Source organism: Pristiophorus japonicus, chromosome 1, assembly GCF_044704955.1.
Source record: "Pristiophorus japonicus isolate sPriJap1 chromosome 1, sPriJap1.hap1, whole genome shotgun sequence".
NCBI classification, from domain to species: Eukaryota; Metazoa; Chordata; class Chondrichthyes; family Pristiophoridae; genus Pristiophorus; species Pristiophorus japonicus.
The window spans coordinates 159,603,857-159,619,451 of NC_091977.1; the positions used below are offsets into that span (position 1 = coordinate 159,603,857).

General features: G+C 41.1%; 1 protein-coding gene across 4 annotated transcripts in view; it reads left to right on the forward strand.

Moving 5' to 3' along the window:
- Window positions 1–15,272, forward strand: part of nudt12 (nudix (nucleoside diphosphate linked moiety X)-type motif 12) — a 30,989-nt gene extending 15,717 nt beyond the window's left edge. For all 4 annotated transcript variants that reach the window (XM_070865604.1, XM_070865791.1, XM_070865887.1 and 1 more), the window contains 4 exons: window positions 1,861–2,028; window positions 3,492–3,605; window positions 12,045–12,244; window positions 13,108–15,272. In XM_070865604.1, the coding sequence (XP_070721705.1) occupies window positions 1,861–2,028; window positions 3,492–3,605; window positions 12,045–12,244; window positions 13,108–13,218 (593 nt within the window). In that variant the 3' untranslated portion in view covers window positions 13,219–15,272. The remainder of the gene's footprint in view (window positions 1–1,860; window positions 2,029–3,491; window positions 3,606–12,044; window positions 12,245–13,107) is intronic.
- Window positions 15,273–15,595: the final 323 nt, after the last annotated feature.

A 15,595-nucleotide genomic window follows, 5' to 3' on the forward strand; every position in this document is an offset into this window, starting at 1 on the left:
GTTAAAAAGTCAAAGATGTAGATCAATAATAGATGTTTAAAAGTATTTCGATTGAACAAATACTTTGGTTCTCTCTTCACGAAGGAAGACACAAATAACCTTCTGGAAATATTAGGGGACTGAGGGTCTAACAAGAAGGAGGAACTGAAGGAAATCTTTATTAGTCAGGAAATTATGTTAAGGAAATTGACAGGATTGAAGGCCAATAAATCCCCAGGGCCTGACAGTCTGCATTCCAGAGTACTTAAGGAAGTAGCCCTAGAAATAATAGATGCATTGGTGATCATTTTCCAACAATCTATCGACTCTGGATCACTTCCTATGGACTGGAGGGTAGCGAATGTAACACCACTTTTTAAAAAAGGAGGGAGAGAGAAAACGGGTAATTATAGACCAGTTAGCCTGACATCAGTAATGGGGAAAATGTTGGAATCAATTATTAAAGATGAAATAGCAGCGCATTTGGAAAGAAAGCAGTGACAGGATCGGTCCAAGTCAGCATGGATTTATGAAAGGGAAATCATGCTTGACAAATCTTCTAGAATTTTTTGAGGATGTAACTAGTAGAGTGGATAAGGGAGAACCAGTGGATGTGGTGTATTTGGACGTTCAAAAGGCTTTTGACAAGGTCCCCATACAAGAGATTAGTGTGCAAAATTAAAGAACATTCTATTTGGGGTAATGTATTGACGTGGATAGAGAACTGGTTGGCAGACAGGAAGCAAAGAGTAGGAATAAACGGGTCCTTTTCAGAATGGCAGACAGTGACTAGTGGAGTGCCGCAAGGTTCTTTGCTGGGACCCCAGCTATTTACAATATAAATCAATGATTTAGATAAAGAAATTGAGTGTAATATCTCCAAGTTTGCAGATGACACTAAACTGGGTGACGGGGTGAGCTGTGAGGAGGATGCCAAGAGGCTGCAGGGTGACTTGGACAAGATGGTGAGTGGGCAAATGCATGGCTGATGCAATATAATGCGGATAAATGTGAGGTTATCCACTTTGGTGGCAAAAACAGGAAGGCAGAATATTATCTGAATGGCGGCAGATTAGGAAAAGGGGAGGTGCAACGAGACCTGGGTGTCATGGTACATCAGTCATTGAAAGTTGGCATGCAGGTGCAGCAGGCGGTGAAGAAGGCAAATGGCATGTTGGCCTTCATAGCTAGGGGATTTAAGTATAGGAGCAGGGAGGTCTTACTGCAGTTGTACAGGGCCTTGGTGAGGTCTCACCTGGAATATTATGTCCAGTTTTGGTCTCCTAATCTGAGGAAGGACATTCTTGCTATTGAGGGAGTGAAGCAAAGGTTCACCAGACTGATTCCAGGGATGGCAGGACTGACATATGAGGAGAGACTGGATCGACTGGGCCTGTATTCACTGGAGTTTAGAAGAATGAGAGGGGATCTCATAGAAACATATAAAATTCTGACGGGATTGGACAGGGTTAGAAGCAGGAAGTACGTTCCCGATGCTAGGGAAGTCCAGAACCAGGGGTCACAGTCTAAGGATAAGAGGTAAGCCATTTAGGACCGAGATGAGGAGAAACTTCTTCACTCAGAGAGTTGTTAACCTGTGGAATTCTCTACCGCAGAAAGTTGTTGAGGCCAGTTCGTTAGATATATTCAAGAGGGAGTTGGATATGGCCCTTACGGCTAAAGGGATCAAGGGGCATGGAGAGAAAGCAGGAAAGGGACACTGAGGTGAATGTTCAGCCATGATCTTATTGAATGGTGATGCAGGCTCGAAGGCCGAATGGCCTACTCCTGCACCTATTTTCTATGTTTCTATGTAGAGCTTATGTTGGTTTAAAATGGTATACATGTTGACGAAGGTTGAATTATCTTTTTTTTATTTAGGTGTGGTGGCACAGGCCAGGTCAGTCCTTGCCTGGCACAGTAGATACAAGTTCTGTCCTACCTGTGGAAGTGATACAAAAGTTGAAGATGGTGGTTACAAGAGGATATGCTTTAAGGAGAACTGTCCGAGTCGACAGGGAGTTCATAACACTTGCTATCCACGTGTAGGTACGAGAAAGATGTCCAAAACAAGAGTTTTAATCTGAATATTTTTCTCAAAGATTACTGCTCGGGCAATCTTGTTTCAGTTTACTATGTCAGGTTATAAACTTAATTCTGTACTTTAATAAAATGTAAAATAGTTAATTTTCAGCGCAGCACAGTAGCTTAGCACATTGAACAACTAGTGCCGGGTGGCACAGAGCAGTGGGATAAAGGTTTCGTTCTCTCCTCCCCACGCAACAAAGTTCCCAATCTCAACAGGGCTTCTACGTAAGAACATAAGAAATAGGAGTAGGCCCTTTGCCCCCTCAAGCCTGCTCCGCCATTTAATAAGATCATGGCTGACCTGATCATGGACTCAGTTCCACTTCCCTGCTCACTCCTATAACCCTTAATTCCCTTATCGCTCAAAAATCTGTCTATCGCCACCTTAAATATATTCAATGGCCCAGCCTCCACAGCTCTCTGGAGCAGAGAATTCCATAGATTTAGAATCCTTTGAAAGAAGAAATTACTTCTCATCTCAGTTTTAAATGGGCAGCCCCTTATTCTGAAACTATGCCCCCTAGTTTTAATTTCCCCTATGAGTGGAAATATCTGATGAAAACCTGGTCGTAAGCCCCTCGAAAATCCAGCAATAAATTTGCTGCAGACGTTGGTTATGCTGCAGGTAGAATATTTCATACAATTCTGTACACCCCATTTTAGCAGGGCACACCTTTATAAACCATGGTCCTTATTTTCTATTACAAAGGCAAAATAAAAAGTGGTGGAAATACTCAGCAGGTCAGGCAGCATCTTGAGAGAGAGAAACAGAGTTAATGTTTTGGGTCAATGTCTCGACCTCAAACTTTGGGCCTTAAATTCCGGTTGGAGGCTTTTTACTCAAATAATGGATTGACAAATTTTAGCATCCATCTGAACCACTCGAGACAGATGGCACCTCCATTTTATTATCTCATCCAAAGGACATTAACTCCTTGTCCTGTACTGGAGTCTCAGTTTAAATCATGTACACAAATCTTGGTGTATAGCTCGAGTTCCTATCTTCTCATTCTGAGGCAAGAGTGCTACCAGTTAACCAAGCTATATGTGGTTTATTCATCTTAAGCTTATTTAATTTCTTCTGTTGTATTTTCAGTCATTTTATATACAAGTTTGATACCAGAACTGAGAGGTTGTACCTGTCAGGAAAAAATAAAGAAAAGGCTGAGGGGTGACCTGATCAAAGTCTTTAAGATTATGAAATGATTTGATAGTGTAGATATAGAGAAGATGTTTCCAATCAAGGGAGAAACCAAAACTAGAGGCCATATGTAACAAAGGATGGATTGTACAACTGACCCTATACAGTATTCTGGTGTATCATCCTGGATGAACAGGTTTATAACGGAGATCATTTAAAAGTATTTATCAGTTTTAAGGTTTGCATTCACTTTAAACTGTAAGGGTATTTTTATGTTCTGCAGATCCAGTTGTAATAATGCTGGTCATTCATCCTGATGGCAATAATTGCCTTCTGGGAAGACAGAAGCGTTATCCTCCAGGGCTGTTTTCCTGTCTGGCAGGATTTATTGAACCAGGTGAGAGAAGGTTTCATGTCATGAGAAAATCAATTTTGCTGTTTTATATTGAGATGTCTTTATAAAAGCAATATGGTTTAACAAGCTCGAAAAAAATGATGCATTTGACCGCTAGGTCTTATAATGGTGTAACTCTGCTGCTTTGTGTCAGGCTTCTCAGAAATAGCCAGATAAAGGAAGATAATAGAAAATAGGTCCCTTAATTTAGCCAATACTGTTATAACTCACATGATCAATGTCTTAGGTTTTCCAATCAATGTCACTTTAACATTGGCAGTAATCTATTTCAAACAAGTAATCACCAATATTAAAATAATGTTGGAAAATATACACAAATCACTAAAAATAGTGACACAAGGTAACAAGGCTATAAAACATGCAAACCAAGCACTGGGGTTCATTTCTAGGGGGATAGAATTGAAAAGCAGAGAAGTTGTGTTAAACTTATATAGAACCTTGGTTTAGACCACACTTGGAGTACCATGCACAGTTCTGGTCTCAATGGTATAAAAAAGATATATCGGGCACTGGAGAAGGCGCAAGAAAAGATTTACAAGGATGATACCAGAACTGAGAGGTTATACCTGTCAGGAAAAAATAAACAGGCTGGAGCTCTTTTCGATTGAAAAGAGAAGGTTTGAGGGGCGACTTGATCAAAGTCTTTAAGATTATGAAAGGATTTGATAGTGAAGGTGTTTCCACTCCAGGGAGAGACCAAAACTAGAGGCCATAAATATAAGACAGTCACTAAGAAATCTGATAGGTAATTCAGGAGAAACTTCTTTACCCAGACAGTGGATAGAATGTGGAATTTGCATAAACGCCACCATGGACCAGTTGGACCAAATGGCCTATTTCTGTGCTGGACATTCTATGTAATTCTATGTAAAATCTAGGCTTATGCATCATAATCAAGGTCACTCATTTGCAATATTGGGGGTAAAATCCCAGCCTAGGCGGGTATGTATGGAATACGTACGACGCGGCGAGGCCTCGCCAAAGCTGTTTGTTGGCGCGCAATGCGCATGCGCCGAAAACCGGCTTTTCCGATCTGTCAACATTTTCCTTGACCAATCCCCCGCATTCCTGCAAGAAGGATATTCATGTAGGTGAGATTGGGCTATTTTCACATCTCTTGCCCAGCGAATGTCCTTGAAACTGTTATGCCGGGTAAAAGCAGGGGTATAACTTACCAGCATAAGAGTTTTAAAACATATAAAAATTAAATTTAAATACACATTTTTAGAGTAAAAACCCTGTCCATTAAGGTAAGTTTATTTTAAACCCTATTAAAACACATTTTTTTTAAAAAATCCAAAAAATATATATTTTTTCAAAAACATTTAATTAACTTTAATTTTAATTAATTTTAAATGTGAGGCTTTAAAAAATTTATTATGGGTTTCTGTGTTTTAGGGGGTTATTCTCATTAATAGTAATGGGAACTCTGAGAAACGAAGTTCCCATTGCTAGTAATGAGAATACTGCACCGTGATTGGTGGGTCCAGGCCCATGTGACTCCAACTTTTTCATGCGTGTAAGGAAGTCCTCTTCCCGTATGCTACACACGAATCTAGGCCTCTGACCAGAATCAAAGGTGCCTCCGGGACCACCAGGTACATTCATAGGAAAATTTTGGGTCCGAGACGTTCGTCCAAAGGTAGCCTCCGACGGGAATTTCAGCCCCATTAACAGAAAAAAATAGACAAAATCACTGAATGCAATCTCCAAACGTCAATATGTACCAGAATTCCATCTGATGAATACTAAATTTGACCTATTCAATCACTGTAAACAAACTCCCCGAGTGATCAGTGTGATTCTGTAGACACAAAACTATTGCTTAAAATTATGATGTGAGGGAATATACTTGAGAATCTGGATCATGTATAAGTTTGACAAAGAATGCAGATATTTGTGGGAGAGGTGTAGAATAGAATCATAGAAATCATAGAATCACAGAAAAATTACGACACAGAAGAATCCCATTTGGCCCATCGTGTCCGTGTCAGTCGAAAAAGAGCTACCCAGCCTATTCCCACCTTCCAGCACTAGGTCGGTAGCCCTGTAGATTATGACTCTTAAGTGCACATCCAAGTACTTTTTAAATATGATGAGGGTTTCTGCCTCTACCACCCTTTCAGGCAGTGAGTTCCACCACCTTCTGGGTGAAGAAATGTTTCCTCATCTCCTCTCTCTCATCCTTCTACCAACTACTTTAAATCTATGCCCTGGTTATTGACCCCTCTGCTAAGGGAAATAGGTACTTCCTATCCTCTCTATCTAGGCCCCTCATAATTTTATACACCTCAATTAAATCTTCCCTCAGCCCTCTCTGTCCAAACAAACCCAGCCTATCCAATCTTTCCTCATAGCTAAAGTTTTCCAGTCCTGACAACATCCTCGTAAATCACTGCACCCTTTCTAGTGCAATCACGTCCTTCCTGCAATGTGACCAGAACTACTCGCAGTGCTCAAGCTGTGGCCTAACTAGTGTTGTATACATAACTTCCCTGCTCTTGTATTCTATGCCTCGGCTAATAAAAAAAAAGCATTCCGTATGCTTTTTTAACTACCTTAACGACCTGTCCTGCTACCTTTAAGGATCTGTGGACATATACTCCAAGGTCTCTCGGTATCCTTCCATTTATTGTGTATTTCCTTGCCTTGTTGCCACTCCCCAAATGCATTACCTCATACTTTTCCGGATTGAATTCCATTTGCCACTTTTCTAACCAACTGACCAGTTCATCGATATCTTCCTGCAGTCTAGAGCTTTCCTCCTCACTGTCAACCACACGGCCAATTTTTGTATTATCTGAAAATTTATTTATCCTGCCCCCTACACTCAAGTCTAAATAATTAATATATACTACAAAAAGTAAGGGATGGAGTACTGAGCACTGTGGAACCCCTACTGGAAACAGCCTTCTAGTCACCCTCACCCATTACTCTATGCTTCCTGCCACTGAGCCAATTTTGGATCCAATTTGCCACTCTCACTTGGATCCCATGGATTTTTACTTTTTTGATCAGCCTACCATGTGGGACCTTGTCAAAAGCCTTGCTAAAATCCATGTAAACTACATCAAACGCACTGCCTTCATCGACCCTCCTTGTTACCTCCTCAAAGAACTCAAGTTAGTCAGACACGACCTTCCCTTAAACCCATGGTAACTGTCCTTGATTAATCTGTGTCTTTCTAAATGAAGGTTTATACTGTCCCTCCGAATTGATTCCTGTAAAACTAACTGACCTGTAACTGCTCGGTTTATCCCTTCCTCCTTTTGAACAATGGTACAACGTTAGCAGTTCTCCAATCCTCTGGCACAACTCCTATAGCCAGGGAGGATTGAAAAATGATGATCAGAGCCACCACAATTTCCTCCCTTGCTTCGTTTAAAAGCCTCAGATATATTTCATCCAGTACTGGCGATTTATCTACTTTGAAGGATGCTAAACACCTTAATACTTCCTCTCTTACTATGTTTATCCCGTCTAATATTTCACTCTCTTCCTTTTGAACTTCAATGTTGGCATTGTCCCCCTCTTTTGTGAAAACAGCCGCAAAGTATTCATCTAGTTCCTTACCCACATCCTCCGCCTTCACACATAGATCACCATTTTGGTCCTTAATAGGCCCTAGTTTTTCCTTCGTTATCCTCTTGAACTTTATGTAATTGTAAAACGTCTTTGGGTTTTCTTTGATTCTACTTGCCAGTATTTTTTCATGCACTCTTTTTGCTTTCCGAATTTCCTTCTTAATTTCACCCCTGCACTTTCTATACTTTTCTAGGCATTCTGCAGTATTGAGCTCATGATATCTGACATAGGCTTCCCTTTTTTGCCTTAGAAAGTAGTTTAGAGAAATCATGTAGGAAGGGGTTTATATTTCATTAGTAGTCCAAATGGGATTCAGCTCGTGTTTGCCACTTTAAATGATGCTATTGGAAAAAAGCAATAACTCCTCCGTTTCTGGTGAGTGTCCAAAAGCTGACAGCAGCAGACCTAACTTTTGACTTTAATTTCCCACCACTATAAACTGATAGCAACAGAACATTTGTTTTCCATAAAAAGAACCTCAAGCTTGTTCTTTGATATAAAAACCTATAACAAATATGGTGTTTCACAGAAATTAACTTCTCAAAAACTTACATTTTTAATAAATTATAAAAGCAGAACAATCTTTTCCACAGCAGTCATTTTAGGGTGGAAACAAGGTGATGAAATATAATTCAGTCCAGAGCTTAGTTAACTGAAGAGGACTGTTAAAAGCGTTCAGAACAACATAGCCTCAGGCTAGTAGATTGGGCAAATAGATGTCGGATGAAACTTCATGCAGAGAAATGTGAGGAGATACATATTGGGAGGCAGAATAAGGAGCGGAAATACACACTAAATGATAAAATTTTAAAAGGAGTAGAAGAGCAAGTAGATTTAGATGTACAGATACACAAATCTATAAAAGTAGATAAAGCTATGAAAAAAGTGTACAGATTCCTTGGTTTGATACACATTGACATAGAGTAAAAAAGCAAAGAGGTAATGCTAAATCTGTAGAAATCACTGGTTATACCATAGTTAGAAAATTGTGTCCAGTTTTGGGTGCAGTATTTAGGAAGCATGTCAACATCATGGCGAGGGTACACAAGAGAGTTGCTTGGAAGATACTATGTATGAGAGGCCTTCATTATGAGGATAGACTAGGAAACATTTTTTTTTCACTTGCATAGCGATGGTTTAAAGGAGAAATGATAACAGTATTCAAAATTATGAAGATTTTCATAAAAGTAGAGGGAAATTATTTCCATTGGTCAGAAAGTCTAATAGTTGGAGGACATAAATTTAAGATGATCAAAAGGGTTTTTAAGACATAGGATGGGCTACTAGAAACTGATGGAATCAGAACCAATTATGGTTATTAAAAGGGAACTGGATAAATGTTTCTTAAAAGTTAACAGGCATGGGGAAAACGTAGTGAAATGGGACTACGTAGATTGATCTTTCAGCCAGCCAGCGGAGACACAATGAACTAAATGGTCATAACCTCTTTTGCAAAATTCTTTGGGCTGGATTTTCGGCTTATTGCCACCTCTGTTTTTGCCCCTGAGGGGTGGCAATGGTCTTCTGGGCGTGCGGACAGCTTCCAGCACCCCGCTGAGATTTACAGTGACGGTTTCAGCGGGGCGTGGAGCATTACCGCCCAAAAGAGCCGGTGTGCACCGCCCCTGGTTGCGACACCGGCTCTATTTTTGGCTACCGCTCAATCCATAGTGCTCTGAAGAGCGCCGTGCTGGGACTATCTGTGAAAGCGGGCGATCCGAGCTGTCGCGGCTGCAGTGAGGTAAGTAATGTCGACCTCAGGTACGTGTGATTGTTTTTAATTTAATTTTTTTGCAATATATGTTGTGGTGGCGTGAGTTATTTATTGTGAATGTTTTTGGTGGGTTTTTTTCAGGATTTTTTTTTCTCCCCAGGCCTCTCTCGGAGTGCCCCGTGGCCGGTTGTTTAGTTCTGGATTTTCGCTTGCTCAGCCTGCCTAGTGCCTTAAGAGAGGTGTGCAATGCCTCCCTTTGCGCTCCACCCCACACTCTGGGCCCAGCTGCCCAATTTTACTGACTGCGACGCAAACCTTTTCCCGGGTGCAAACTTTACCACCCCGCCGCCATTACCGCCCCGAAATGAGCAGAACCGAAAATCCAGCCCTATTGACCTGCATCCAAAGACATGGCCACCAGTAGGCTAACTGGCTTCAATCAACCTCACGCTCCCCCATTTCTGCCATGACATAATTTAAGCATCTTTTGAACAATTGTAGGCAAAATAACTTCTCAAATCAACAATATAACACCAGATGAATATATTTTTGTTAGAGATAGATAACATTGGCATACTTTTTTGGTTTATGATACTTTACAGAACACTTGGGCTGGAATTTTCTGAGGTAAGAGCGGGTGTGTTGGAGGCATTGGGGGGGGGAAGTGAAAGTTGAAAAATGTGACTCCCACCGTGAATCCCGCCCACTTTCACCTTTCACTCGGGCGGGACAGGAGGGGCGGAGTGCCCATCTCCCCCCCACCCCCCCTCCCCCAGGCCTGGAACACCAGTTCCCCTCTCCCTCGGGTCGGGATCAGACCCACCTCTTTCTTCCCCACCCCCCCCCCCCGCCCCCAGGATCGCAACTCAGGTCGGGGATTGGACCCCTTCTCCCCCCCGCCAACATCCTGGCCAAGCACTTAACTGATGCTGTAGCCTCTTTCTCCAAATTCCCCACACGACTGGAAGCCAGCCTGTCAATCAGACTGACTTTCGGGCAGGAAACCCGCCCATGACATCGCTCGCTGCTGTGAGCTAAAATTCCACAGCGTGCGAGGAAAACTGACCTTACAGGTTTCCCACTGTCTCCCGGGTCCCTTGCACTGTGCAGTTGGGACCCGGGGAAATCCAGCCCTTGGTATTTGCAAATAAATGCATGCAGAACTTGCATAGTTCTTCACATTTGGGTAGCTTTACTCTTTGACAGGGCCAGGTCATTCAAGACAGAGGACTTGGGTTGTGTAGGATCATGGAACAGAGGCCTCCTGAGGCACTGGGTTTGGTCTGTGTGCATTTCTGTGGATGTCTAGAGGGCATTAGGGTGCTGGAATAAACCTGTTCATTGGTTGGTCCCTGGCTACCATTGCAAATGGCAGTTGGTGGGTGCATTTGCAGTGTGTTGGCTGAATGGAGTGTGTCCACAAAATCACCTCTCGGTGGTTTTCCAATGCCAGGTGCAGCCTATGCATTATTTACTTAGATTGTAAAATGTTCTATAGGTTAAATGGGCAAATGTATTGAGGGGATTATTGGGATAGATTGCATGATAGCTGGGGAACTCATCTTGTTGCTGTCAAGTTCAAAACTCTTCAACCCTGAAAGTGTGTAGGTAAGTGGCATTCCCTGCCCTGATAGCAGTAGACTGCATAAGCATGGGGCTAGGTCTGAAATTTGTCAAAGCCAGTTATGGCTTGTGTGACCTCCAGTATCATTGCTTAAAGGTTTTAAAATATAATTGAACTACATATGGTAGCATACCTTTAGGGGTACGGCAGCATAGTGGTTATGTTACTGGACTAGTAATCCAAAGGCCTGGATTAATGATCTGGAGACGTGAGTTCAAATCCCACCCTGGCAGCTGGGGAAATTTGAATTCAGTTAATTAAATAAATCTGGAATAAAAAACTAGTATCAGTAATGGTGACCATGAAACTTGGATTGTTGTAAAAACCCATCTGGTTTACTAATATCCTTTAGGAAGGAAATCTGCCATCCTTACCTGGTCTGGCCTATATGTGGCTCCAGATACACAGTAATGTGGTTTACTCTTAACTGCCCTCTGAAATGGCAGCTCACTACCATCTTCCCAATTGTAATTAGGGATGGCCAATAAATGATGGCCTTGCCAGTGACGCCCACATCCCAGGAACTTTTTTTTTTAAACTCATGCATACAATGTTCTTAAGCAGTAACTGTCAGACAGATACACAGTTTTTGGAACTTAGAGGTTTTTTTATCTTAGTTTTGTCATTAGAACTACAATGCTGGAAAGTACTTCAAAAATACTGTTGAGTCTGAATGTGTTTTGGCTGTTGCTTAGTCGTTCTTAAAGATCTTAAAGGAGGAGGAGAGAGAGAGAGAGAGAAGTGAAGAGATGGAGAGCTTTGGGGAGGGAACTCCAGAGCTTAGGGCTTAGACGGCTAATGGCATAGCCATCAATGGTGGGACAAAGAGTGTGTGGGAGATGCATAAGAGTATAGAGTTGGAGGAACACAGAGTTCTTCGAAGATTTTGGGCCAGAGGAGAAGGGGCGCGGCCATGGAGGGATTTTGAACACAAGGATGAAAATTTTAAATCCAAGCTGTTGGTGGACCAGGAGCCAATGTAGGTCGGCAAGATCAGAGATGATGAGTAAGTGACATTTGGTGCAGGATAGAATATGGGCAGCAGAGTTTTGGATGAACTGAGTTTATGGAGGATGGAAGATAGTAATACTGGTAAAGGGAAATATTGTTGCATTCTAATGCAGATAAATTGTACCAGCAGTTTCCTGTTACTGAAGAACTCTTTAATACTGAAGTGTTTCTCATTTACATGCCAAAAGCTGGTTGGCAATGGCCAAAACATATTTGGACTTTAATTGTTAGCTGTAGTTATCATCCCATCAGAGACCAATACTACATAGTGGCCCAGTAAATAATATATAATCCACTCGGCTATCTCCAAGTTTGATTGGAAGAAATCCACCAGCTCTCAATCTAGTATCAAAATCTCCAATTGTAGACAATGACTGGTTTTCTCTTTTTGAATTTTTAAACCTGAATATGAACAGAAGAAGATATTGGAAAAATTGCATGCCTTGTGATATCTTTGTGCAGCACTTTAATTTCTATGTTTTAAAAGGGGAGACAATAGAGGATGCTGTTCGAAGAGAGGTAGCAGAAGAAACTGCAGTCAAGATTGGGCATGTTCAGTATGTCTCCAGTCAGCCCTGGCCAATGCCTTCGTCTCTCATGATTGGTTGCCAAGCTATCGCTGTATCAACAGAAATTATTGTGGACAAGGAGGAAATTGTAGATGCCCGCTGGTTCAGTCGGCAACAGGTGGGTCAAACTATTCAGACTCTCAGACTGCAACTACTTTATCTGATGCTGTTTAAGTGTTCCTAGTTCTGTGAAATAATAAATTATGGTATGAGAAAGAATAAGTTGGATCATCAAACCTACTTCTCCAGTCAGTGCACAGTTTACACTGTAATAATTTCTTCCACCATTAAATATCCCGAAGTAAGTGGATAATCAGAAGTAAAATTCTGCAAAGACAAAGCTCTTTGAAATGTCTTCTCAACCCCAAAGCAAACTGACTTGTAGGTCACTTGTTGCAATTTAACAGAGTTTTGAATGTGTTGGAACCAGCTCACTCATAATCACAAATAACTTGTGTTAACCCTATGAGTGCCACTAACCAGTTTACTTATTCAGTAACTGTTGGGTTCCAAGCTTCAGCAGTTCTCTTTCTGCTTTGACATTAAATACTGCATCAGATTAATGTTCCACCCCTGGGCTTACAGTCAGCTAAATGAGAAAAAAAAACAGTTGGATTTCAGTAAGTCTGTCAGCAATGCAAAGGCTAATTATTTTTTCTGTTTTCTTGATTTAGTTGTACCAAAACTGTAATTGTACCAAAACTGTATTTGTACCACAGCCTCACGAATTGTCTATTTTAAGTAAACGGGTTGTGTGTTTACCCAGATTAAATTATATAGATAAATCTTGCTTATTACAAGAATGCATGGAACCACAACAGGTAGGTAATGAAATTGCAAAGGACCTCCAATTGTTAGTTTAAATTACATTAATTATTTTACATCTTAAATATTAAATAGCTATTTATCTGAAAATAATATTTCCAGGAGAAAACTAATTCAGTTTAAAAACTAATGTGTATTTTTTTATTTGTTGATAAGGTCACTGAAATCCTGACTAAACGTGGTGATCATCCAATTAGCATTCCACCCCAGCAAACTATCGCACATTGGCTAATTAAACAGTGGCTTAAAAAGAATGCAAATCTCTGAATTCACCGATGTGGTGGCATCCTGTTAATCTGCGATTAAACCAGTTGATTTATCAATCTTTGTGAGAAGACCACCGTAATCTTACCAAAAAGAATAGGCACCATTACTGAAGAAACCTTCCACCGACTATAGCAGGGGTTCTCAACCTTTTTGCTTCTGAGGCCCCCCTCCCATGTCATAAAAATTCCACTGACCCCCTGGAACACAACAGAAGTATTTTTTCTGTATAAAAATGAGTTATACAATGAAACATATCAATGTATTATTATTATTGTTTTACATACAACTTGATTGCTATCCTCCAGTCAATCCCCTCCTTTGGGCTGAGATTCTCTCTTTTCTCCACACTCCGACTGACCTGAGCCATCTTACATAATTATTCTTTCAATTTGCAAGTTCTTTGTACCTTAAACAAGCATTTTTTTTAATGTATATACTGTTATAAATATGGCACTAGGCACAATTCCATTTCCCAATGGTACAGCAGATAGTAATTCCCACTCCTGTAAATGCACTCATGGAATTACAAAATCAGAATATACATATACAACATCTGCATTAATGATTTAGTTTAATACAATTCAGATGCACACCAATTGTAACAAGCCCTGTCTTGTTACCACTCAAATGGCACATGCATACAAAGACATACAAACACATTTCCAAATGTTGGGCTTTCGTGTAGTTGCTGTAACAATCCAGCCTAGGCCGAGCCATTGCCAGCTCTGCTTTATGAACAACATCAAAATAAAAAAATTACAAAGCAGGATAAGATTTGTTAAGTGCAGCTGCTTTATTGACAATGCACCACCAAGAGGATGATTTGGTATTAGGAAATTTGTTTTTAATATAGAATAGATACATAAAAAATTACATTACCAGGTTCCAGTCTATATTACAAAAGGAAAATAGTGCGGATGCTAGAATCTGAAATAAAAACAGAGAATGCGGGAAACCTCAGTGGATCAGGCAGCATCTGTGGAGAGAAAAACAGAGTTAACGTTTCGGGTCGATGACCCTTCGTCAGAACTGCCAAATGTTCGAAAAGAGCACATTCTTAAGCACTGAAAGGGGGAGGGGAAGAAAGAACAACAGGAAGGTCTGTGATGGGGTGGAAGGGATTAGAGAGACAAGGGATGATGGGCCAAATTGAAATGGTAATGAAGAGGTTAGAAAAAGGTTAATCTGGATCGGGTGTGAAGGGCGTAATAATGAGCAGCTGCCATTATAGACTAAGAGGGAAAAAAAGAGAAGAAAAAAAACCATAAGATGCTCTAGCTGCAGAATGGGGTTTTATCCCACAAACGCTAACAATGTCCTGACTTACCCAGTTTTCCCTGAGATTCCTTCAGCTTCTGTATCTGATTCTCCAAGAACAAATCACAATGCCACAACTACTAGAAGCTGCAATTTGGGTGGCATGATCATTCCTAGAAGCCCCATGAAATTATCAAGACAATACGCAAATGAAGAAAATCGAAGAGCAGATGAGTCAGGGGACAGTGAAATCATACGCACAGGATGGAACTAAGGAGAAATCAGAAGTGTAAGAAAACATGGACACGCAGAGAATTTTGCCAACTGATTTGACGCACATTATATCACTGGGGAAACGAGATGAAGTTTTAAGTCTCAGCCTCTCTCTGGCACTGACCCTCAGTGCTGTTCGCTGGGCAAAAAAATAGTGTCTTAACTCCTTACCGTACCCCCCTCCCTCTCTCTGGTGTCATGAGAAACATAAGAAATTTGGCCCCTCGAGTCTGCTCCGTCATTTAATAAGATCATGGCTGATCTGATCTTGGGCTCAGCTCCACTTCCCTGCCCGCTCCCCATAACCCTTCACTTTCTTATCGTTCAAAAATCTGTCTATCTCGACCTTAAATTTATTCAATGACCCAGCCTCCACAGCTCTCTCGAGCAGAAAATTCCACAGATTTACAACCCTCTGAGAGAAGAAACTCCTCATCTCAGTTCTAAATGGGCGACCCCTTATTCTTAACCCATGCCCCCTAGTTCTAGATTTCCCCCACAAGTGGAAATACCTGCTCTGCACCTACCTTGTCGAGCCCCCTCAGTATCTTATATGTTTCAGTAAGATCACCTCTCATTCTTCTGAACTCCAATGTATATAGGCCCAACCTGCTCCAAAACTGCCTCCATAGCAAGTATATCCCTCCTTATAAGTTTTGGTCTCCATGTTTAAGGAAGGATATACTTGCATCGGAGGCTGTTCAGAGAAGGTTCACTAGGTCGATACCGGAGATGAGGTAGTTGACTTATGAAGATAGGTTGAGTAGGTTGGGCCTATACTCATTGGAGCTCAGAAGAATGAAATGTGATCTTATTAAAACATATAAGATACTGAGGGGGCTCGACA